At 45.8% G+C, this 24,983-nt stretch overlaps 1 protein-coding gene across 17 annotated transcripts in view; it reads left to right on the forward strand.

Moving 5' to 3' along the window:
- Positions 1–24,983, forward strand: part of LOC116941200 (regulator of G-protein signaling 14-like) — a 173,273-nt gene that overhangs the window by 126,900 nt on the left and 21,390 nt on the right. For 10 of the 17 annotated variants that reach the window (XM_076066391.1, XM_076066389.1, XM_076066392.1 and 7 more), the window contains 4 exons: positions 10,858–11,024; positions 12,677–12,769; positions 13,404–13,547; positions 14,524–14,703. In XM_076066391.1, coding sequence (XP_075922506.1) covers positions 10,858–11,024; positions 12,677–12,769; positions 13,404–13,547; positions 14,524–14,703 — 584 coding nt within the window. Of the gene's footprint in view, positions 1–6,651; positions 6,726–6,787; positions 6,882–10,857; positions 11,025–12,676; positions 12,770–13,403; positions 13,548–14,523; positions 14,704–24,983 lie in introns of those variants that run through there. The other 7 variants (XM_076066393.1, XM_076066390.1, XM_076066394.1 and 4 more) reach the window with 3 other exon arrangements.

Consider the following 24,983-nt stretch of genomic DNA (forward strand, 5'->3'; position numbering starts at 1 on the left):
GAGGGTTGGTAATATCTGGCAGTCTCTTAAGCGAGAGTTTGTATAATTTCCCTCCATCCAAATTGTGGATCTACCTATTATAAAAAGAATCAGAAGTTGTTAGACCCTTAGCAATTTGTTGCTGTTTTTGTTTTATATCATGTGAATTTAATATCGTTTGCTGGGATGAATTGGATTTTATTCTGGTGATCTGTTAAAAATATCACCATCAAGTGCTGGCAAATGCAACAACTCCTCTGACTCAATCCACAGCCCGCCGTCGACCTTTTCCCAGCCGGGCTTTGCGTAAAACGCTCACGCGCACGTTTATCTGCTTAATGGCATCTGGAATGCATCGATCCTTGGGGTTGTATTGGAAACTTGAGAGCTGTGTACACAACTGTAGCCCCCACCCCCTTCTGCTCCTCTCAAAGGGGGGAAGTCTGTGCCGACTTAAACCCATTCCGCCCGATGCCGCCTTATGATCTCCTTCCGGTAGTCGTCTGGTCTGGCTTGTGAAGTGAAATAAAAAAAAGCCTGGCGTGCCTCTCAGCTTATTGTCATCCCACAGAGATGGCTCTGGCAGTAATTCTCACCCTTCTCATAATCTGGGGCAGCTGAGTTTTACCAGTCACGATAGCTTCAAGTGGGCACCGTTTCACCGTAAATGCAATGTTATTTTTTGTAAACGTCAGCGCTTCATCCAGGCACCTTTTTCCCACGTCTGCTTATTGATTGACAGTTTTCTGTTTTTATTTTTCAGGAAGGCTATAAAAGTACCACATTTTGTAATTTATTGAAGGGGCATTCCGGCCAAATCCAGAATGCGTTCAACAACAACAACAACACAAATGAGCGATTATGTGTTCGCAGCAGCGCACACGCACGCATAATAACGAAAACTCAGAACATTCTTCAGTAGTACTGCCCTAAAAGGAAACAAATATAGCAGGTGACGTTTTGAGCAATGGCCCCTTTTCAGGAGGGTCTTGCCAAGCTTTCGTAGTCGCGGGCGATGATGCTGTGTTTGATCCCAATTGAGTAATTGGATGGTGATTGTTGGCCAATACCAGTTCGAGTGTATCGTTAATTATTATTTTTTTAGCTATGAGAGGCAACAGGGAAACCCAGAGGAAACTCATGCATAACCAGAGGGAGAACATGCAAACTCCACGCAGATAGGGCGCCCGAGTCGGGAATGGAAGAAGCCTCTCTTGCTGCGAGGTGCATATCACTGTGCCACCCTGCCACCCAATCTGTCATCAATAACAGGTTTGTTTTATATTCTTGGTTCTTTCGGTAAAGTCACGTAGAAGGGAAACAATAAAATAATATTTTTTTATTATTTTAATAATGTTTTAATAATATTTTTATTATTTTATTGTTTCCCTTCTACGTGGTGACTTTACCGAAAGAACCAAGAATATGAATCCCTGCAGTCACGAAAGCTTTAAATCAAGGTTTGTTTTATTTACACACAGCGTGGTGCAGTGTAAGTGAAAATTCCCAGCAGACGCTAAACTTCTGGCCAGGTGCGTGAGGGTCTGCACCTGAGCCGTGGAAGTCCTGCATAAAAGCGGCAGCCACATGTGGGGAAAACTCGGCCCTGTCCACATCTCTGCATGCAGAGCGCCGTAAAATAATCCGGCTTGTGTACAGATGGGCATGCACAGCCCAGAATGAGTGAATGCATACTTCTCTGTTGGCTGAATCTGATGATCTTGTCACGTATGACTCATTGACTGCAGAGAGCTCTGCTTGAGTGCCTCAGCATTGACATGTAAAAAAAACAGCCGTTGTGTTTGTGGCTTCCCAATATTGATGCAGCCAATTAGAGCACAATTTATGAGTGTGTGCAGGAAATATTGGAGCCCAGTTCAGAATCTTAAGCAGTTGAAAAACAACATGTCACGTGCATCTCCATAAGCAGTGGCTCTACGACACATTCGACCACTATTGAGTGGTGACGTAGCTAACATGGTGGCATGTAGCGTAGTATCGACAAAGCTCGATTATTCTAAGTCGATACCCGACGAGATGTGGACAAACACATTACCAAGCCGCAGCTTGTACTTGGCACGTGTAGTGACGGGTACTGCAAACTCCAACCATGTCCATACTCTTTGGTTCTTTCGGTTAAAGCCATGTAGGTAAAAATATAAAAATACAAAATACATAAAAGTAAATTAAATCACGACGTTTCGATTGCTTGTGTTGCAATCGAAACGTCGTGGTTAAATTTATTTTTTATTTATTAAAAAAAATTCACCTACGTGACTTTACCGAAAGAACCAAAGCGTATGGATTCCTGCAGTCACGAAAACTTCTAATCTAGAACGACCATGTCCGTCCAGTGCTTGCCAAGCTGCATTGGATTCCGGTTTGCCGAACGAATCAATTATGAGGCTGCACTCATTACACACGAAGTGCTTGCCATTAATGAACCACGATACCTCGCCGATCTCGTAAAGGAACATCAACCATCACGTGAACTCTGGTCATCCTCGCAGCAGCTTTTGGCTAACCATCGAACAAAGACGGTCACTGCATTGCGTGCCTTTCAGATCTGCTTCTGTGGCCGTCTTGAACACTCTTCCTTCCGATATTAGAAAGGCACTGGAGTTGTACATTTGTAAATTTAAATTGAAAACGAATTTCTTTAGAACTGCTTTTTGTGTTTAGTTTGTTGTCCTTCCCCTGCACCTCCGGTTAGCACGGTTGGCTACGTACATTGTGAAAGAAGTTCAACGTACGTGCATGCAAATATCTGCGTACAAAATCATCATTCGCCTTCAATTCGTGCAGGCGTCAGCAACCTTTCAAAGAAGAAGAGCGATTTATATTTATTCTTTGACCAAAATATTTCGAGAGCCGTATCGCACACAAAGCTACACAAACATAGCAAGTGTGCAGCAGATGACAAACAGATTCTGACGTGAACAAAATAGGCGATTGAATAAATTGCAAACGAGGGTATAAAGAAGAGAATAAAGTAAATTCAGATGTTTATTTATTTATTTTTAAAACAGCTGCCCACAAGGGGGCAGCCAAAGAGCCGCACGCGGCTTTAGGGCCGCAGGTTTTCCGACCCCTGACTGAGTGGGATGTCTCCTCTTATCCGCTGCTGCTGTTGCTGCTGCTGCTCCCAATGTCTGGAATTTCTGCCCCACCCTCGACTTCCACCACTGCTGACTCCCTCCACGTGGCCAAGTCCATGCTCAGCAACACAGCGTCTCTTTCTCTCTCTCGGTGAAGTGTGTCCGTCGGCTCCCGACCTTGCTGTTATCTGCAGTCCCCTGATTTGTCGTGTTGCCTTCATCTCTCACTCGCAGCCTTTTCACGAAATAAATTCCAAAGCAAAGTAGAAAATGCATTCGAGAAATCGCCGTACACACATGCCACTCTCGCGAGACGTTGTTCCGCAATGCGGCCCAGCGTGTCGAGGTGGTGCAGCCAAATTTCAGACGCTTTATGAACCCAAATTGCGGCGTAGTGTTGTGGTCAGACTCTTGCTGCTTTTGCTCCACTGTCAGTTGATAGTCGGTGAACTTTCCGATGCATACGCCTCATATCGCGAAGCCTCGTGCCAACAACATTCAGAGATGTGAATGGCGAGAAATATTCATCAAAGTAGAAAAATAGTGCAGGTTGGAAAACCATAACTTTGTCTCACTGCTGCCTGTCAGCCACTCACATTTGCTCATTTATATTCATGGTGACCTCAGACAAACTGGACCACAATGCAGTTCTTTTAGGGACTGCTCTTGGTTGTTGCATAATGCACAAAGGCTGAGTGCTTTTGTACACCTTTCTCAGTGTCGTTTGAGACTTGCCATGATGCCTTCAAGGCTTCAGTCTCGTGGAATTAAGGTGGGAAGCGAAAGTGCGCAGGATGAGACTGGACTAAATTATTGAACTATTTTTATTGTACCAGATAAGGTCCACTAAGCTACAAAGCTCTTTTTCAGCAGCAACCCAGCCATAAACGATAGCTCAATGAAGTGGCTTATTGCGTGGACATTTTTAGCAGCCAAATACTCGAAAATGCATGTTGATTTTATATGTAGAGGGAAAAACTGGAGGACCCCGAGAAAAATCCACGCGACCACGGGGAGGGAGAGAGTGAGAGACATGCAAACTCCAAATAAACAGGCGCGAGGGTTGAGATTGAACCCGTGACCTCCTGTATACCAGGCGAGGTAGTTAACATCTCGCAACAGTGTCGGGCATTCGCGTCCATGCGTCTGGTGGACACTGCTGCAGTGCATTGTTGTTGTTGTTCATTCAAGTCCGTGTACAGTCGCATTCACGCTCCACGTGCCGAAAGCTTCTTTAGTTCCTGAAGAAGCTTCCGTTCTTTTGAGCACGCAGAGCGAAACGATGTACTCGGCGCCGAGCAACAACACGCGGTACAACCCACAAACACGTCGGGAGAGCTACCCAGCTCTAGAAGGGCCTCTTCAGATGGTATTTGGCCTACTCTTTCCATGCTGGCCGGACGCCTTGGAGAAGGTGGGCGTACCCACTCGTAACCCCAGGACACGTGACCTGCTGATGAACTGTGTTTTAACACGCTTGTTTGTGTACGGTGCAAGAGTCATCGGCGTGGCGCATCGCTTATGGTCGCTTACTCAAAGCTGCCCACGTGCTACGATTCGTTCCCACGCTTTCATGTCATCTCAAATGCAGTCATCCCTCGATAAACGTTCCTGAAAAGTTGTCCGTGAAGCTGAATGCCGTAAGCCCGACCCTATGCTACCATTGAGTCCCGTCATCTCATTGGAGATGCGTTCCTGCAGAAAGTATTTCGTCCCCAAGACGCCTTAACGCAGCAAACCTTTTTTGAGAAAATATTTATTGGGAAATCATAAATTTAATGAAAACATTTGAATGACAGTACTTTACTCAAAATAAGTAACGTAAAACCAGTACAGTGTGAAAGGCGCGCCGCGCAAACTATCCAGAGCAGCATAAAATGCACAATTTAGAGGATGAAAATTAAGTCAATTCGAGAACGGAAGGCTTTTTTTTGGGTTCGATCGCTTTAATATAAATGTGTTGTTAAACACGCCACCACCCAACACAGCCAAATTAGTAAGGTTTGTCACTTAAACAAAACGTGCCAATTCGTTACTCGTGTAGCACCCTGGTGTGTTGGGAGAGAAAAACCCACAACATTTATAATTGTAGTACGACATTTTACCGGTCATTACAGCCAGCCTCATCAGGCGACAGCCAGACTTGTGGAGAAATCCTCCTGTTTTGGTCTTGAATAGTGCGGGTGAACGACACATTTATATTTATGCAACATAACCCAAACGACCTCTATTATGGATAGTGTTGGTTGCGAACGCCTGCGTGTTCCACTAAGTGAATTCGAATTTAGCGCACATCTATCGATTTTTTTGTTTTACATTTGAGCGATATTCCGTATATTGGGTTGCCGTGTAACGAGGGATGGATCGCGATCGACTGTGTCACGAGAAACATTGTTGTGCGTCTCTTTTGTTTCCATTTTTATTCAGATTGCACTCTTGCTTCAACTCATGAATTGTAAAGATGAAGGAGTTATCCACAAACTTGATTTGATTTAAGGCCATGACACAGAGGCATTGGGTCTTTGTGTGTCTCTCTCTGTGTGTCTCTGTGTTATCTCTCTCTGTGTCTCTCTGTGTGTCTATGTTGTGTGTCTCTCTCTGTCTCTGTGTGTCTCTCTGTGTGTGTGTCTGTCTGTGTGTCTCTGTGTGTCTCTCTGTTTGTGTGACTGTGTGTGTCTCTCTGTGTGGTCTCTCTCTGCTTGTGTGTCTGTCTGTGTGTCTCTGTGTGTCTCTCTCTGCTTATGTGTCTGTGTGTGTCTATCTGTGTAGCGGTTAGCATCGCTGCGCTACGAACCTGGCAACCCGGGTTCGATTCCCGCTCACGGCCAACACCAGTGACGATTACCTGAACCGGTCCTGGGCCTCCCCTAGGTCGACTCAGCCTCAAATGAGTACCTGGTGCGGTGTGTGAACATCGCCACTGGGGAGACAAAGGCAGTCGGGCGTGGTGCTGGCCACCCACCCCCTCGTGTACCATTTCGGCCTTCATAGGTCCTCGCTAACAGCACTTGCCCCTACAGTTTGTAGGCTATACAGGGGATCTTTGTCTTTGTGTGCTGTCTCTCTCTGCTCGTGTGTCTGTCTGTGTGTCTCCGTGTCTGTGTTTTGTCTCTCTCTCAAATTGAGTTCTGCCTGATGACGGTTGCCTGTGTTGCAATCGAAACGTCGTACTTTATTATTTTATTTATTTTATTTCTACGTGACTTTACCGAAAGAACCAAAGAGTGAGTTATCCACATTTCAGCACTGTCCCTAACAATCCAGGTAAAAATGCATGCAAGTATCATCGCTAAGCCAAGTTAAAGTGCCTCATTGCAAGCAGTCATAACCACGACTGCAAATTCAGACAAAGACTATTTTTCGTATAGTTTTTTTTGCATTCGCGTCCCGTGAGGGATTTATACGTTCATGCGTGCGGCTGCCGCGGCTGCTTGCGGCTGCCGATTTTGGGAAGTTGTGCTGCTTATCGGTACCGAAAAAGGACTCCTCCACCCCCCCCCCCTCGTGATTGCGCTTTGCGTGAGTTTTTCCTTTTCCGGGAACTACTTAATGCGTCTCTCGACGAAACATTTCACAGCCCGCGCCGCCCCTGCGTTTCTTCTCGCTGTCCTTTCTTCCCGAGACGGGGAGCACCGCTCTCGAGACCCGGTGGACTCCCCCACCACGCCTGCCCCCCCCCACGCCTGCCCCCGCCCCCACGCCTGCCCCCCCCCCCACGCCTGCCCCCCGTTTTCGTGACGCGGTCGACCGCTCGGGACAGAGCAATGGACAGTCAGCGGCGGAGTCGCAAGCGAAGTGTTTGTGGTATTGCCGAATTCTTTGTGCTACTGCCGAAGTGTTTGTGGTATTACCAAAGTGTTTGTGGTACTGCCGAAGTGTTTGTGGTATTGCCAAAGTGTTTGTGGTGTTGCCAAAGTGTTTGTGCTATTGCCGAGGTATTTGTGGTGTTGCCGAAGTGTTTGTGGTATTGCCGAAGTGTTTGTGGTACTGCTGAAGTGTTTGTGGTATTGCTGAAGTGTTTGTGGTATTGCCGAAGTGTCTGTGGTATTGCCAAAGTGTTTGTGGTATTGCCGAAGTGTTTGTGGTATTGCCGAAGTGTTTGTGCTATTGTCGAAGTGTTTGTGGTATTGCCGAAGTGTTTGTGGTACTGCTGAAGTGTTTGTGGTATTGCCGAAGTGTTTGTGGTATCACCGAAGTGTTTGTGCTATTGCCGAAGTGTTTGTGCTATTGTCGAAGTGTTTGTGCTATTACCGAAGTGTTTGTGCTATTGCCGAAGTGCGCCGGGAACCGCTGCCGACAGCATTGGCCTTTGCCAAGCAAGAAATTCATATCGGATTGCTTGCGTTTACGTTTACACGGCGGCAGCGAGGTGTTAACTACTCCGCTCGCTAGACAGGAGGTCGTGGGTTCGATCCTGACCCCGACACCTGCTGTATGTTTGGAGTTCGCGTGTTCGCTTTACCCGTGGTCGCGTGGATTTTTCACTGGGTCCTCCGGTTTTCTCCTCCACATTTAGAATCAACGTCGCGTGTTTGGAGTATTTGGCGGCTGTAAATTTCCACGTGGTAAGCAACTTCGTTGAGCTTTTATCTGTGATAGCCAGGTTACCTCTGAAAAAGAGCTCTATTGCTCAGTGCGCTTTACCTGGTAAAATAAAAAAAAATAGTTTAGTTTTTCATTTAACTATGACTCATTAGTCTACCAGCGATTATAGTCTACCAATGAGTATTCTGCTTTGGGCTAGTAGACTACTACGTGACGTTTAATACAGAACGCAACATTGTACAAACTGTGTGGGGATTTTGGAGTTAATGAACGTTGGGTTGAATTCGGGCAAAGTTATTGAGAGAGAGAGAACCGAGTGCTTTTGTGCTCTATGTTGACGGTGTGTTAACGTGTCTGTGTGCTCTATGTTGACGGTGTGTTAACGTGTGTCTGTGTGTTAACGTATGTCTGTGTTGTTAACGTGTGTCTGTGTGTTAACGTGTGTCTGTGTGTTAACGTGTGTCTGTGTGTTAACGTGTGTCTGTGTGTTAACGTGTGTATGTGTGTTAACGTGTGTCTGTGTGTTAACGTATGTCTGTGTTGTTAACGTGTGTCTGTGTGTTAACGTGTGTCTGTGTTGTTAACGTGTGTCTGTGTGTTAACGTATGTCTGTGTTGTTAACGTGTCTGTGTGTTAACGTGTGTCTGTGTTGTTAACGTGTGTCTGTGTGTTAACGTGTGTATGTGTGTTAACGTGTGTCTGTGTGTTAACGTGTGTCTGTGTTGTTAACGTGTGTCTGTGTTGTTAACGTGTGTCTGTGTTGTTAACGTGTGTCTGTGTGTTAACGTGTGTCTGTGTGTTAACGTATGTCTGTATTGTTAACGTGTGTCTGTGTGTTAACGTGTGTCTGTGTTGTTAACGTGTGTCTGTGTGCCCTGCACTCTAGCTGTTCTGCCTGTGCGTGTACCATGATCTCCTCCAGAGTATTTTTACCTGTGCGCTTTGTGTTGTACTGCATTGGTGTAGTGGGCTACGTGTAGTGATCGGTGCGCTGTGTCGTGATCACAGTCGATGCGTGTGTGTGTGTTTTCGATCGTCAAAAATACGATTTGTGGAGATGTAACGCGATTTTCTGTGAGCCTTTGAAGTGGCTTAACTCAACGCATTCTCTTCAGACATTTTTGTTACATCTGAATGGTTTAGATCAGTTAATTATTAGAATGATTCGAAGAGTAATCCTTCGTCTGGCTGTCTGAATTTAGGCCACAGATGTTGCATTCTAAGAATCCTAAGATTGGCTTTGGATGTCCCTCCGATTTGTGTTAATTAACCTTGATCCCAGATCATCTAAAGGATGTCACTCTGACTCTGAGCTTTGGGAAATAACAAATGGACATCATCATCATTGGTAGCTTTAGAGTAAGTTGTTGTGAACATGATACTTTATCACAATGTTCGTAACAAAAAAACATTGTATTTTTGTGATCAGTATATTCTTCAGTGGCTATTGCCTATCCACTGTTGGACGAATACCTCTCAGTACCGTCACCATCCGTTGTGGCCCGGCAATGCCACAATCCACCTCACTCCTGTCCGTGAACTGAAAATGTGACTCCATCTCCACAATTGGTTCGTCCTCTAGCACGTTTTTTTTTCCTTTGGCTGTGATCCCATCACTCGTCTTGTCATTAGCTGTTATCAGTTCTTGCGATGTGTCCAGGCCAAGCCTACTTTTATAAACATTCAGTATAATGCCACTCATCGTCCTGTGCTTCTCTTAGTCTCTCAGCATAATTCCGAGGATGCAACTCTCCCATGTGTCAGTTTTTGCTCCCTTGTTTTTGGCAGTCAGCATTTCTGTAAATATACAAGAATGTGAAACTTCCTCCACAATAGAGGTTTCCTTTCTACAGATGCATTGGTATTCCGCTTTTTGCCGTTGAGTTAAAATGTCCAATATTGCTCTGTCCTGCTTTGGTTCGCCCTCAGTCATTTCTTGCCATTCACGCTGGTCGTCATCGTGAACCTTGTCGTCTGCAAACCCTGATTTTGGCCAAATACCTTCTCCATTCGTGCGAAAGCTTTGATCTCCAATCCAAATTAAACGGAGCACTGCCTCGTTAGTATGGACCGTACGTTGAACTTCTTTCGCACCGTACATCGCCAACCGTGCTAATTGGTGGTGCCCATTGTGAAGTGCTTCACAATGGGCACACTCAAGGGCCTGATGAGTGAATTTTAGTGGATTGGACGCTCAGCGAGCGTAGAGACGTGCTACTTGCACCAGCCTGCACCAACCGGCATGGTGAAGTATGGATCAAACAGCACCCCCCCCCCGATTACTAGCATGTCTACACCATAGCCCCCCCCCCCCCCCCCAATTTCCCAACTACTGTAGATCTCGGTTTGTTAATGAACAGGAGTTGCTCTGAATCATCGGATTTCACCTGGCAGCTCTTGACGCTGACCATTGCTACATTGGAACACAGCGGCTCTGTTGCGCAAATAAAAAACACAATCAGAGACTGCCTGGAAACTGAAACCTCGATTTACACCGTCTGGAAATTGTGTAACCAGCCGTGGCTTTGCTGAGAGCAAAGTCGTTATCTCGCACGCTGCACATTTGCCAATGTGGTTTATTGGCTTTCTAGATGTAAAGGTTAGTTATTTTTTTATTTTAAAGAATTGTGCACAGGACTATACTCAAACATCTATTTCAAAAACTAAACTTTATTTTACCAGGTAAGGCCCACTGAGCTAGATACAGTAGCTCTTTTTCAGAAGCAACCTGGCCATAAATGTTAGCTCAACAAAGTGGCTTATCGTGTAGAACTTTATAGCAGTAGTCAAATACTCTCAACGCGTGTTTCTAAATGTGGAGGGAAAAACCGGAGGACCCGGAGAAAAATCCACGCGACCACGGGGAGAGAGAGACACACAAACTCCAAATATACAGCGGGCGTCAGGGTCGGGGTAGAACCCACGACCTCCTCTATACCAGGCGAGGGAATTAACATCTCGCCACCGCAGCGCACCGATATGTATATTTATATTTACATATATATACAATTTTTGTATGTTTATAGACGTCTAATTTTACTGCCAAGGTTTTTCCAATTACAATGTACAGCTCACTGAGCTGTTTTCGGGTCGTAACGCGTGTCGTTAGGCGTGCCAGCCACCATTTCTGTCCACGTGCTGGGAGCTTCTTCAATCGCTCTCAAGCTGATACCGTTCGAGCTAAACGTTCACGCCGACGTTCTGAATTCCCCGTGCGATGTCATGTCCCTCACAGAGCTGAGCGGACGGGACCTGCACCCGTGCAGCAGCGAGCAGAGCCTGAGCAGCAATGCGAGCCTTCCCAGCATGCCATGCGGGCCGGGCTACGAAGGCCGGGCGGCGAGCTGGGCCGTGTGCTTCGAGCGCCTGCTGCACGACCCCCTCGGCCTGCAGCTCTTCACGGTGCGCGTGGCACAGGGAGAGGCCCTCACCAGCAGTTGGCAACTTGTGGCTCTGGAGCCTCGTGCGGCTCTTTAAGGACCGGCTTCGTGATTCTCTCGTGTATTGCGGCTCTTAAAATATTGATATTTTTTTCTTTTACCGAATTCCCCCCAAAAAAAGTCTCTTATTTTGGTTGCCGACCCCTGGAGTTAGTCGTTCGGCAGGTCGTGCGTGCTGAGGCCGTTGATCCATTGTGGACCGTTTACGTGCCGAGCTTGGAGAGCCATCCGACGGTGTCTGGTGTTGCCGCAGGGATTCAAATTTGCGTTGGGCACTGAGAGCGATGGATTTTGCGCCGCGCCGCAGTCGCACTTTGGCGACTCCTGAAATCCCTACGCGTGGAGGAGGTGGCCGCACCTCCCATGAGAACATAAAAAAAGACATGCAATTGAGCGTTGTCGAGTGCCTTCGAGGCAAGTAAAAGCCAGGCAGTTCCTGTTTTGGGGTGCCGCCGTGGTCACGTGGATTTTTTTCCGGGTCCTCCGGTTTTTCCCGACACATTTCGAAACACGCCTTTAGAGTATTTGGCTGCTATAAATTCCCACGTGATAAGCCGCTTAGTTGAGCTATCACATGTGGCCAGGTCGCTTCTGAAAAAGAGCTCTATAGCTCAGTCGGCCTTACCCGGTGAAATACAAAAATCAAATAGAATAGATGGGTCTTCAATTACAGCGTGTCGTTACATCCTGTCATGTTACAGCACCATCTAGTGGATGATTCGTCACAAACCGGCTTACAGTAGAGCAAGTCTGGGAAGTTTCCTTTTTGTCTCTTTAAATAAAATTCGAGGGCAGCTCATCCTATGGATGGGGTCAATTTTCTCCGGTTGCCCCCCCCCCCCCGCCACAATCATGTTGGGCGGTCGGGGTGGGGGGGTGACCTACTGGTGCCAGTGTCGGTGCACATCGAGGATACGTGGAGTGTTGACGGCACACAGGAGGTCACAGTGCACGTGCAGGCTGGGGTGACTGGCAGCCGCGTTCGCACGGTGCCTTCCCTTGCCCCCCTGGCTTGGCAGTGCTCGGAGACAATGCCCTTAGAGGGTAACAGCTGGGAGACAACGATTTGAAGAACAGTATCCTTGTACAAACATAGCGGTATAATGGACATTTGCCTGAAAGACTAAAAGCTGGAGGAGGCTAACGGCTTTGTTGAGCGATGACCCCGAGGGACGATGACTTTGAAGGACAAACGGTGAAGGTGCTCCAGACATATATCGCAGTTAACCCTTTCCCGTTGCGAGCTGTCTGCAACTTGCAGGGTGGGTGTCCCCTTCACCGCTGAATCTCTGAACTGGCAAGCGGCGCAGAGTTAATATTATTTAGAGAGGCGTAGCGGCGTTGATTTTAAAGACACTGTACTCACGGCAGAGAACCGTAGCGACACGACCACACTCTACGATAGCCGGTGCCAAACTTTGCCACACACCCTCCCGCATGGCCTTGTGGGAGCCTCGGTACCAATGAAGTAATTTTATTTTTCCTTCTGGTTTCGTTCCGATGACGTACATGTCGAAAAACACGTACGTCATCGGAATGGTGAAAGGGTAAAGTATGTGTGTGCGCGTCGCTGTTGGTTTGCGCTGTGAGCTCACGATGTTCTGTCCCCTCCAGGCTTTTCTCAAGAAGGAGTTCAGTGAGGAGAATATCATGTTTTGGCAGGCGTGTGAAGACTTTCGACAGATCCCGTCGGACCAGGCTGCCCAGGTACCTGGAGCGCAAATTCAGCAAGGCTCAGAATCACAAGGCAGTGAGAGGCTCTGGAGCCGCACGCGACTCTTTAAAAGACCGCTTCGTCACGTCGTTTATTAAGGACCCACCGTCTCGTGTTCACCACACAGTGCATTGCGGCTCTTGAAATATTGATTTTTTTTACCGAATTCAAAAGAAATGGCTCTTATTGCTGTTTTGTTTGCTGACCCCTGTTCTTAACAGTGGCTGATTCATAATGTTATTATTTAAGAGAGCCCGTCACAAAACCATCAAAAAACGTGGCAAGGCAGTGTAGCTGAGCATGATGAATCAGTTTGGAATGGGAATGCAGTATTTACTTTGCAATGCGGTCTGTATTTTGGTCACTGAAGCTACATGCAGATGACAAACTCAAATCTGCAAACTAGTTACGATTTATTTTGTGTGCATCGTCATGAATTCTTGCAAATTTTTTTTAACCCTTGCAAGGAATGCGTGTACTTTTTTATCAAACACTTTTTTTTTACCGTCGACTGCCAAAATCCACGAGTGTCATATTGAACCGTGAAAAGCCGCCAGCACCTAAGACGAGCGGCCAATGCACTCGCGCTCACGCACCGCTTTTCTACTGTGGGGCCCCCCCCCCCAGCTCTTTCAGACGGCGCGTCAGATTTACGAGCGATTCCTGTCGGAGAAGGCTGCCATGCCCGTCAACATCGACAGCCAGGCGCACATTTCGGACGACAACCTGAACGCTCCGCACCCTGCGATGTTCCACCTGCAACAGCAACAGGTGCGTGCACGCGCTCACTCGTTGCCGTGAGGTCACCGCGCGCGTGCTGCCCGTGTAGAAAACGGCTCTCGTGGCGTGCGCATGCATTCCTTCGCGAGGTTTTTTTTTAAGTTTATTATTGGGTAGGCCGAACCAAGGCCTCAGTACTGCACGTAGGTTTTCAACGTTGTGTTGTAGAGCTCTCCAATGCGTCGTTGTTGTTGTTGGGTTGCACCGCGCGTTGTTCAGCACGATATCTGGCTAAGCTAGACGATGAAACTAAACTATTTTTATTTTACCAGGTAAGGCCGACTGAGCTATCTGGCTGTTTTTCAGAAGCTTTCACAAATGATAGCTCCACGAAGTGGCATGGAAGTTATAGCGGCCAAATACTTTAAACACATGTTGGTTCTAAATGTGGAGGGAAAATCGGAGGAGCTCGGGAAAAATCCATGCGATCACAGGGGGAACATTCACACTCCAAATATACAGCAGGCGTTAGGATCGGCATCGAACCGACGACCTCCTGCATACCCAGCGAGGTAGTTAACATCTCACCACTATGACACCCCTGACATGTTTCTGCAGGTGCTGTGAGATTTTACAAGAATGCAACACATTTGCGGCAGTTGGGGCCTAGATGGCATTGGGCCCTCTTAATATCAACTGAGGCTAAGCACGTAGTGTGGTGACGATTAATGTCCTCGTGCGGTCGATACAATAGCATTGGTTGAATGAACAGGTTGAGAATCGTGTTTGTTCCACCACCTCTTTTGCCATGTTCTGGCTTACACGGTAATACTATACTGGTGTTCAAGTAATAAGAAATGTTTGCGTACTTGTGGGTGCAAGTACACTCGCCCTTTGTCCCTGCTTGTGTTTGTGTGTGATTGTGCCCGTGTGCGTTTGTTGCGTTGCACGTCGTGTGTGTGTGGCGTGCGTGTGCGCGTCTTTGTCTTTGTCATGCCCCCCCCCCCCCCCCCGCGTGCCCCGGCAGATCTTTAACCTGATGAAGTTCGACAGCTATTCACGCTTTCTCAAGTCGCCCCCGTACCAGGAGTGCCTACTCGCCGAGGTGGAGGGCCGCCCTCTGTCGTCGGCGCTTGCCGACGCGGGCCACGCGGCCGCCACCGAAAAGCCCGGCGGCGCGTCCAGCACCGTGGTCACGCCCAAGAAGGTACGCCGCTATCGCTACTCGCTCATCTCCAAAAAGATCTGACACCTTTCCCGACGGGCGCTTTCAGAGCGGTGCTTCCTCGCATTGCCGCCTCTTGCAAGATGGCCGCCCATTTCAAGATGGCCGCTTCTTGGCCGTGGCGCTGTGTTGTCGCGCTACTGACTCCCTCCTTGGCAATTTATTGCTACACTCCTGCGCCGAGTCAAGATGAGGCCAAGATTGTTTTTACTTAACTTCTACGTCAGCGAATGAAGCGTTGGTCATTTCTTAATGTGTTCAAGATTTCACGGACTGTTTATTCGAAGCTAATGGAACATCGCTGGCATTAAAATGTCACATTTTGAGCAAAATATTATATATTACTTGCTTTATTCACAATAATTACTGTAAACACGAGTGTGGCTGCTTTAGAGTCTATCTATGTAAATTCAAGGCCTGCCCTCCAGCTTGTGTTGGTGAAGCATCATCCCACCTGAAAGTAAGGCCTAACATAGCTGAGCAATGACATATGTACAATTATAAATCAGATTCAATATAAGTGTCGGTGAGTAGCAGCCTTCACCAGCATACCCTAATTATAAGCTATGCATCTCCCACATGGAATATCTCTGTATTGGTAAGTATATTAATGAATAATCATGAGTGAATGAGTGAGTGGGTGACTCATGTGAATTCTAATCATTTTCTAGAATGGTTAGAAAATATAAAATATAAAATGTGGGCCTCTGAAAGGTGGGGGGGGATACATTTTAGTTTATTTTTGTTTGAATGTTAAACTTGCGCTTTTGACGTTTTGTATCCGCAAGCGTTTAAAAAAATATTTAATTTACCTCATTAACCAACAATTTGTGACAGGTTCTGAATTTAAATGTAACATCAGATTTAAAGATCTGAAATTGTTTTAAAAAATTGTTGTTTGTTTTATACTTGTGAAAGTACGGGATTGCGGGTGTTGCGGGGAGTGGCAGAATCCAAGATTGACATCGAATTTTCGATGTGCGTTTTTTTTGGGCTGAGTGGTGGAGTGTGATGACAATGATGAAGCCAGGAGAAAGTGGGAAGAGCCCGCTACTTGGCAATGAGTGCATTGTATAATGCTTTCTGGTCTTCTCTCCATCATACCAGGAACTCTTAAGTCCTCAGTCACACTCTTAGGCCGCTGCTTCTCAGGGCATTATTCCATATTTAAATCGGCCGTGAGGTACATATTAAAGTGTCGTCTGTGAATCATTTTGGCATTGAGTTATGGCCCGTAAGGAGCTATGAAGTATTACATTAACAGGTACACGAGCCCTCCACGCACATCCAGCGTTATGAAAATGATTATTTGGGTAGTAAAGTTATTGTGTGTAATTTACAGTTAATGTGCAGCGAAGCTAGCGTTTTGCTCACGTTTTTAAACACATTTCAGCTCACCACCAGTATGAAAGAAGGTGGAAGAACTGGTGCGTTGGCATTAATCATTTATTAAGCAGAATGTAGATTATATGTCTGGCATAACAGGTTACTGCCTTCCTATCAGTTATTTACTTTTAAAGTAGTTTTATTTTAAAACTCTAGTTTTGAGCTCAAGTGTCTTATACATCTCAAAAATACGAATCAATAATGTAAAAGAACTCAGTGATAAGAACAATACTTGAATGTTTAAACGTTCATGTCTCTTTGGAGTTTTGTACAGAGCAGGTGTAGCAGCTGTGCTGTATACCTCTCCGATGTGTGTCCATGTTGTGTACGGCGTTTGCAACCCAAGAGCGATGGAGCATTTACATTCCCGCATGGAATTCTTAACTAATTTTGAAAAACTTTGAGAACACCTCCGATGAGCACGGTTGGCTATGTACGGTTCGAAAACATTTTCAAACGTCATGCATACACTGGTGCAATTAAGATCAGAACTAAATATTGCGATTACTTTCCTCTGCGGGCAAATGTGATCCATGTGCTCGAGCGGACACACAGGAAGCTGCTTACATGGCCTGCTGGGTAACGAAGCTTTAACAGAAATGGCGTCCAGGGTTCGCGATCCGCCCCTGGGATCTTCGTCGTCTCTGCGCCGCGTGGTCAAGGACCAACGGAGGCCGTGCCGCTGTGGGGGCCATCTGCAGCGGTGGCCCTGAAACCCACGAGACGGGTTTTCAGCCTAAAGACTCTGCGGGATGTTTCATTTAAAGCTTTCGTGACTGCATTCATATTCTTGGTTCTTTCTTGCCGTTGGTTTTCACACCTGATGATGACCGTTTGTGTTACAGTCGAAACGTCGTGACGATTTGATTGTTTTACATTATTTGTTTAATTATTTTATTGTTTCCCTTCAACGTGACTTTACCGAAAGAACCAAGAATATACTCTGCGGGATGTTTTATCTTTTTTTTACGAAAGCGGTTGTGAGCGTGCACCGCGTTTCAGCGGCCCTTTATTTAACCCTCTGTTGTGCCGATCCCCTCGCTACTTGAATTCACCCCGCGCGGAACACGCGCGCACACACACACACACAGTAATCGTTGCTCACTATTCACCCCTTCGCCATGATGGTTGGGCACACGAAACGATTGTGGGATGCCACCGATCCTCGCGCTCCATCGACGGGGTCTCTTTCCCGGCGCATTGTGTCTGCAGAATGCATCCAATGGGACGCACTGTATTTTTCCTGCACTGAGGTAAATAAAATGTACCCGCAAGCCGTTTATTATTTTGTACATCGCAAACGCGCACGCCGCTTTGCCGCCCGGCAGAATGCCTCCTCATGGTTTCGCAGGAATAGGACTGTTCTTCACTCCAGAAATCTCTAGCATCAATGAATGTTGCATTTTAAACCCACGTAATTGAATTACATTCGAGTACAGAGAGAGAGAGATAATTTTACGAGAGATTTTAATTGGCTATTATAATTGTCAATCATTTGTAAAACCATGATTAGTCCATCAATAATGCATCGAGTCCGTAGAGCGTACACATTAACATAGTGGCAGTTTAATGGTTACGATAACGATGGTTATTTGTTGTGATCTTCATCACGAGCAGCTCTATTATTATGGCAATAGAGGACATGGTCATATAGAGAGGAAGATGGCAGAGGAAGATGACAGCACTGGTGATCAGCCGTCCACGATTATATCAACTGTCCACGGTCGCTCTTGCACGAGACCGTCCTTGATCTCTTGAATTCTCAAATGAATGAATGAACAATAACATTAAATAAATATTCACATGCACGACCATTTAAAACACGAGGGGGCGATCGGAAAACTTAATGACCTGACACAGACGACAATGACCGACCTGAGTAATATGTTGCTTCCTTGCCACGTGGTCCCAAGTCAAGTGCTATGCATTAGGCTCATCTAAATTTTTTAAGCCCTCAAATCAGTTCCTGGAATAAATCCACGTTTTTATTTCAACCCACGAGTGCAGAGGACGCGCCACTCGGCCTATCCAAAAGGTAGCGCATTTGACAACTTGTTGCACAGGTTCACAGTTTGTTACCGTCGGCCACCCTGGTTAATATTGCCGGCGTATTCAAACATTTTTGTTGAAACGTGTGCTTCACAGCGCACGTTAAGGATCCCATGACACATTTAGTTAAGGATCCCGTGACACATTTAGTTAAGGATCCCATGACACATTTAGTTAAGGATCCCATGACACATTTAGTTAAGGATCCGATGAAACATTTATTTAAGGATCCCATGACACATTTAGTTAAGGATCCCGTGACACATTTAGTTATAGATCCCGTGACACATTTAGTTAAGGATCCCGTGACACATTTAGTTAAGGATCCCGTGACACATTTAGTTAAGGATCCCGTGACACATTTAGTTAAGGATCCTGTGACACATTTAGTTAAGGATCCCGTGACAAATTTAGTTAAGGATCCCATGATACATTTAGTTAAGGATCCTGTGACACATTAGTTAAGGATCCCGTTACACATTTAGTTAAGGATCCCCATGACCAATTTAGTTAAGGATCCCGTGACACATTTAGTTAAGGATCCTGTGACACATTTAGTTAAGGATCCCGTGACACATTTAGTTAAGGATCCCGTGACACATTTAGTTAAGGATCCTGTGATACATTTAGTTAAGGATCCCGTGACACATTAAGTTAAGGATCCCATGACATATTAAGTTAAGGATCCCGTGACACATTTAGTTAAGGATCCCATGACCAATTTAGTTAAGGATCCCGTGACACATTTAGTTAAGGATCCCGTGACACATTTAGTTAAGGATCCCATGACATATTTAGTTAAGGATCCCATGACACATTTAGTTAAAGATCCCATGACACATTTAGTTAAGGATCCCATGACACATTTAGTTAAGGATCCCGTGACACATTTAGTTATAGATCCCGTGACACATTTAGTTAAGGATCCTGTGACACATTAGTTAAGGATCCCATGACACATTTAGTTAAGGATCCCGTGATACATTTAGTTAAGGATCCCATGACACATTTAGTTAAGGATCCTGTGACACATTAGTTAAGGATCCCGTGACACATTTAGTTAAGGATCCTGTGACACATTTAGTTAAGGATCCCATGACACATTTAGTTAAAGATCCCATGACACATTTAGTTAAGGATCCCATGACACATTTAGTTAAGGATCCCATGACACATTTAGTTAAGGATCCCGTGACACATTTAGTTATAGATCCCGTGACACATTTAGTTAAGGATCCCGTGACACATTTAGTTAAGGATTCCGTGACACATTTAGTTAGGGATCCCATGACACATTTAGTTAAGGATCCTGTGACACATTTAGTTAAGGATCCTGTGACACATTTAGTTAAGGATCCTGTGACACATTTAGTTAAGGATCCTGTGACACATTAAGTTAAGGATCCCATGACATTTAGTTAAGGATCCCCATGACAAATTTAGTTAAGGATCCTGTGACACATTTAGTTAAGGATCCCGTGACACATTTTGAAAAATATAGTTGGCAACTCTTGCCGACATGATGGTTCAACATTTTTCCAAGTTTGTAAAAGTCACCCCGCGCTTTGCTCGGCAAAATCACCGCCTTCTGGCAGCAAATAATAAACGGAACTATTTTTTTGATTTGACCAGGTAAGGCCTACTGAGCTATTATAGCTCTTTTTCAGAAGTGACCTTGCCACAAACGATAGCTCACCGGCGTGGGCTTACCACGTGGAAATTTATCGCAGCCAAATACTTTGAACGCGTAATGTTGATTCTAAATGTGGGGGGAAGAACACGCAAACTCCAAATATACAGCAGCAGGCGTCAGGGTCGGGATCCAAACCACGACCTCCTGCATACCAGGCGAGGTAGTTAACATCTCACCACCGTGTCGCCCATTCTATACTCGCCTGTGTTACCACAGAGCGCTTTCGCGAGAGCCTCGCGCGATGTGAACGGCGCGGCGCGAATATCGAATGCACCAAACTATTAATGCAAAAACATTTACTCCCTCGGGGAATGTGGAAGTCGCTGTTAGCCAAGTCTGGGGAGAATGGGGATGTGATTGACCCATTTGCTTCCTCTTTTGATGATATTCTATGACTGGTTTCGCATTAGTTTCCTCAAAATTCGTTTTGTCACCAGACAAACAAGATGACTTGCATCGCATGGACATTTGACGCGGTTCGTCTCCAGCTACGGGACTGAGCATTTCCCTGTCGTGGTGCCGCTTGCCCAAACGGGTCCAATGCAAGTCGGGATTACAAGGGATAGACTTAATCGATTGAACATTCTCTGCTGTGGTCCCGTTGCCCAAAGCAGACCTTAAACACGGTAGGACCAACACCTCGGCCGTGGCAGATCACTGTTATAATTCAGTAGGCTCACATGACATTGACTTTTCCAAGACAGAGGTTCTTTGTAAGCCATCTGGCTACCATGAGAGATTCGTTCATGAGGCTACCCACATATACAAGCACAGAGACAATTTCAACCGAGAAGATGGATTCTGGCTTAGCAATCATTGGAAAGATTTGATAAACCATTTCGGGTCTTAATTGATTGTTCACGCTTACAGTGGCTTTCAGACAGCATACATTAATTTTTCGTCTCCCCCCTCCTCTTTTCAGAACATAGATGTACTAGTCCTTCTAAATAAACTGCCAAATCGCTGCGCGTGGCGCTGACGTTTTTTATAAATAAATAAATACACCGTAAAAAATAAAATACATTTATGCAAACCGACACACCTGATGACGACCGTTTGTGTTATGGTCGAAACGTCGTGAGAATTTTTATTGTTTTATATATCATTATTTTATTGTTTCCCTTCAACGTGACTTTACCGAAAAAACTAATAATATGAATTACTGCAGTCACGAAAGCTTTAAATCAAAATTTAAATCAAAATTTAGGTTTTTACCCTTTTAGCTGGCACAAAAACTGACACCTTTATACAAGGGATTATGTTTGCAATAACCACAACACAAGCAGTCAAAAATGCAAACAAAGGAGGTCTCATAATGTAAAGGCTTACCCCGAGCTCTCAATAGTGTGCTGTTTTTGAGTTGTACGCCTTTTGGCGTTATCTGGTCCAACACTAGTGTAGACTAGGCCCTAAGAAAAGCCGTCTCGGGTGTGAACCAATCAAATTCAAGGACAGTACATATTATCAGAGTTGTCTCTTTTGTTTGCATTTTGACTGCTTGTGTTGTGGTTATTGCAAACATGATCCCTTGTATAAAGGTGTCAGTTTTTGTGCCAGATAAAAGGGTAAAAACCTATTACTATATCTTGTTACTGGCAAAGGAGGTCTCATAACGGTCCAAATAAGTCGATTCTTCCATTAAATCGTGACCCCTAATCATGACGATTCATAAAATCGCTGGGGGCGGGCGGGGGGGTTGATGAGGTTGTGAGAAGCTGAATGCCTATGGCATAGCAAGAAGGGACGATGTTCCAGTGAAAGAGATTGGCGATGGGAAGGCAGCCAAAGGAAATGAGAGAATGCACCTGTAGAAGACGACCATCTGGGTGAGACCAATACGGAGCTGTGAGATCTGCCGATGTGTAGGAGTGAAATTTGGCATCGCACGACCGCAAGGGATGGCGACAGCGTGGGGGGAGGTCTTCACCCAACGGTTGATGAATGGGGTGGTCTTTGATAAGCGGTGGATAGACCAAAGCTCTTAGAGATGATAACGAAGATAATGGATGAGTAGATGATGAAGAAGAAGATGATGACAAGATGATCACGAGATGATGACGATGACGACGTTGTCATAGTTTCCACCGTCACAGCCTCGTGGGACTGCTGCCTCAGTAACAGTCACGAGGCAGGCCACACCACACCGCAGCATTGGGCCACCTCACTACACCACTTACACATCTTCCTATCACTCTATTTGCAATGCTTTTTTTAGCGTTGCGGATAAGAGGACTGGATTGGCCAATTCATCCGATGCGTTTTTGGACGCGACGACTCCCAAGGGGCGTTAACATTTGTGGATGATATCGGTTAAAACCAAAAAGTCCCCCGCACGCAAATGCCGCTGACCCCCCCGCCCCCCGCCTCCCCCCCCCCGAAAGCGTCCCACCTGCGCATAGTAGATAAGGGGCGTTTATTATCTGGATACACTGGACATAAAAAATAACTTATCAGACAAATGTTTCTTATCGGTGGAGCGGGTCCCTCCAATCGCTGCGGATAAGTGTAATGGGTACGACAAACAGTTCCTATCGGTGACGGAACGCGACCCGCGCGCCGCTTGCCAACGTGCGGCCGCACGACGGAAAGGATGTGGAGAGAGATTGCGAGCCCAGCTCCTGTGCTTCCTGCCTACTCAAGGGGCCTGCAGCTTCCAGAGATCATTTATTTCTTGCATTCCGTTCGCTGTTGTAACTCGCTCAACCCGACCATACTGGACATCTGTGATGCCAAAAAAAAAAGAGCTTCAAGGCTCAGCGGATTCCTCCTTCCGCAAGTCCAGGTAACGATTCTGATAAAACCAGGTGCAGCCAACACTGGGCCCCACCGAGCGGAAAATAGGCGGACGGTGAATTATGAACTCAAAGCGAACGCAAGCTGAGGCAAGAGAGAAAATAGAGCCGTCCTGTCCGGTTGGGTCCAGAAGCTTCCTTTCCCCAGCAGCTTTCACAAGAGAGCCACTGTCGGTGCTCCTACCTTGTGGGGAAATCGGAGGAAGTCCTCGATGCGACTGTCGAGACCTCTGACCCATTTGCAAAGCACGCCGCGAACCGTGGCCCAATGTGGAAATTCATCCTGAGACGCCGGTAGCGGAGCAGCGGCAGCAGCAGTGATTCATTGAACCTCGCCCTGAAGCCTTTGCATAGTATGAAAAAGGAAGAATAGATTTTACCCTTTCTGGCAATAAAACAGGAGGCGTTAAGATGTTCAAACACCAAATAGAAACCTTTTGCAAGGCATCAAGTTTGCATTAACCACGCACACACAGTACTTGTGAACATACACGCAATCGCTTTGCAGAGCTTTGATATCTCGGAGATCTTTAAAAGTTGATATTCACGAAGCCAGGTGCAGTTGCAGGAAGAAGTGGCCCAAAATGTCGCTGTGGTTAATTTCAACATTGGCAACTTGTGGCCCCCGACACTGAAACGCGACCGACCGGTTGCGTAACTTTGCAACTGACGGCGTAGGGTTCCTGTTTGCGGCGTTCTCTCGTTATTCGCGACGAGGAGATGCGAATTACTGTAAATAAATACATAAATAAGCTATTAAATACAGTAAATGTATCTCATCACTTTCTCACATAAAATCTTGAATTAAAGCTTTCGTGACTGCAGGAATTCGTATTCTTGGGTTTTTCGGTAAAGTCACGTAGATAGGTTCAAAGAACGTAACATTTGTTATTTTTGTTATTTTATTTCAACCTATCTACCTGACTTTACCGAAAGACCCAAGAATATTTCTCACATCGCTTTATTTCATCACTTCCTCTCTCATCGCTTTCTTTCTCGCTCCCTCTCGGTGCAATAGTCGTGTAGAGTTCCAGATGCGATTCGTGGGTAGCGAACATCACGGAGAGCAAGTTGGTGAATAACGAGGTTGGGGATGCAGTAGCCCACCCTCGCGCGTGCTGCCAGGCTGTGCTTGGAGTTGCTGTTGGGCAGTAGCGTGAGAGGAAATGTGAGCGGTACCACGAGAGCTGTTGTTTGACTGTTGTTCTTTCCTTACCAAAAGTAACAGCACCCAAGTGATATTGAGTTGGTTATGTGACCAAGAATTAAGTCGCCTCCATGCATAGATTTTGTCAAAACTCCTGCAATTGCTAAAACAACACCATAAAATGTTTTTTTTGGGTTAGATCGCGTAAATATATAAATGTGTCGTTAAAACCCGCCACCACCCGACACAGCCAACTAGTAAGGGTTGTCACGTAAACAAAACGTGGCCAATTCGTCACTAGTACAGCACACCGGTGTGTTGGAGAGCCAAGCCACAACATTTACAATCTGAGTACGACGTTTCGCCAGTAATTATAACTAGCTTCATCAGGTGACAGCCAGATTTGTGGACAAGTCCACCTGTTTCATTCATTATATAGAGGCGTAGATGTGGTGACCACCCTTCTGCGCTCTTGTGGAAAGTGGGGGTGGCGGGGGGACTAATGAGTCGACGAACATTATGCATGTGCATTATGCGTGTGCATTATGCAAGCCCTTTGAACTTGTCCTTCCTGTCCACTGTGTGTATTAAAATAGCCGTACCAACGGTGATCCCTATTGAAGTATAGTGGCCTGTATAGGCATGCATTTAAATAATGTTTTGTTTGATGATTCGCTTACACGCAGCACTCAGTCGGTAGCTATCCGAACGGTAAACATTATTTTAATATGTTTCAATTTCGATAGACAACAACACCATGTAGCGAGTATTTACGTGGGAAAAAAAGTGTCCTTTTGGGGGGGAGTACACTTTGTGAAACTTTTGCTGTAACTAAATGATAAGATGGTGATGATGATTATGATGATGATGATAGTGATGATGATAGTGATGATGGTGATGATGATGGTGATGATGGTGATGATGATGGTGATGATAGTGATGATAGTGATGATGATGGTGATGATGATGGTGATGATGGTGATAATAGTGATGATGGTGATGATGATAGTGATGATGATGGTGATGATGATGATAGTGATGATGATGATGGTGATGATGATGGTGATGATGATGGTGATGATAGTGATGATGATGGTGATGATGATGGTGATGATGATAGTGATGATGATGGTGATGATGATGATGGTGATGATTATTATTATGATGATAATAGTGATGATGGTGATGATGATGA

This window comes from Petromyzon marinus, chromosome 11, assembly GCF_048934315.1.
Source record: "Petromyzon marinus isolate PM22_M1 ecotype Great Lakes invasive population chromosome 11, UKy_Petmar_22M1.pri1.0, whole genome shotgun sequence".
NCBI classification, from domain to species: Eukaryota; Metazoa; Chordata; class Hyperoartia; order Petromyzontiformes; family Petromyzontidae; genus Petromyzon; species Petromyzon marinus.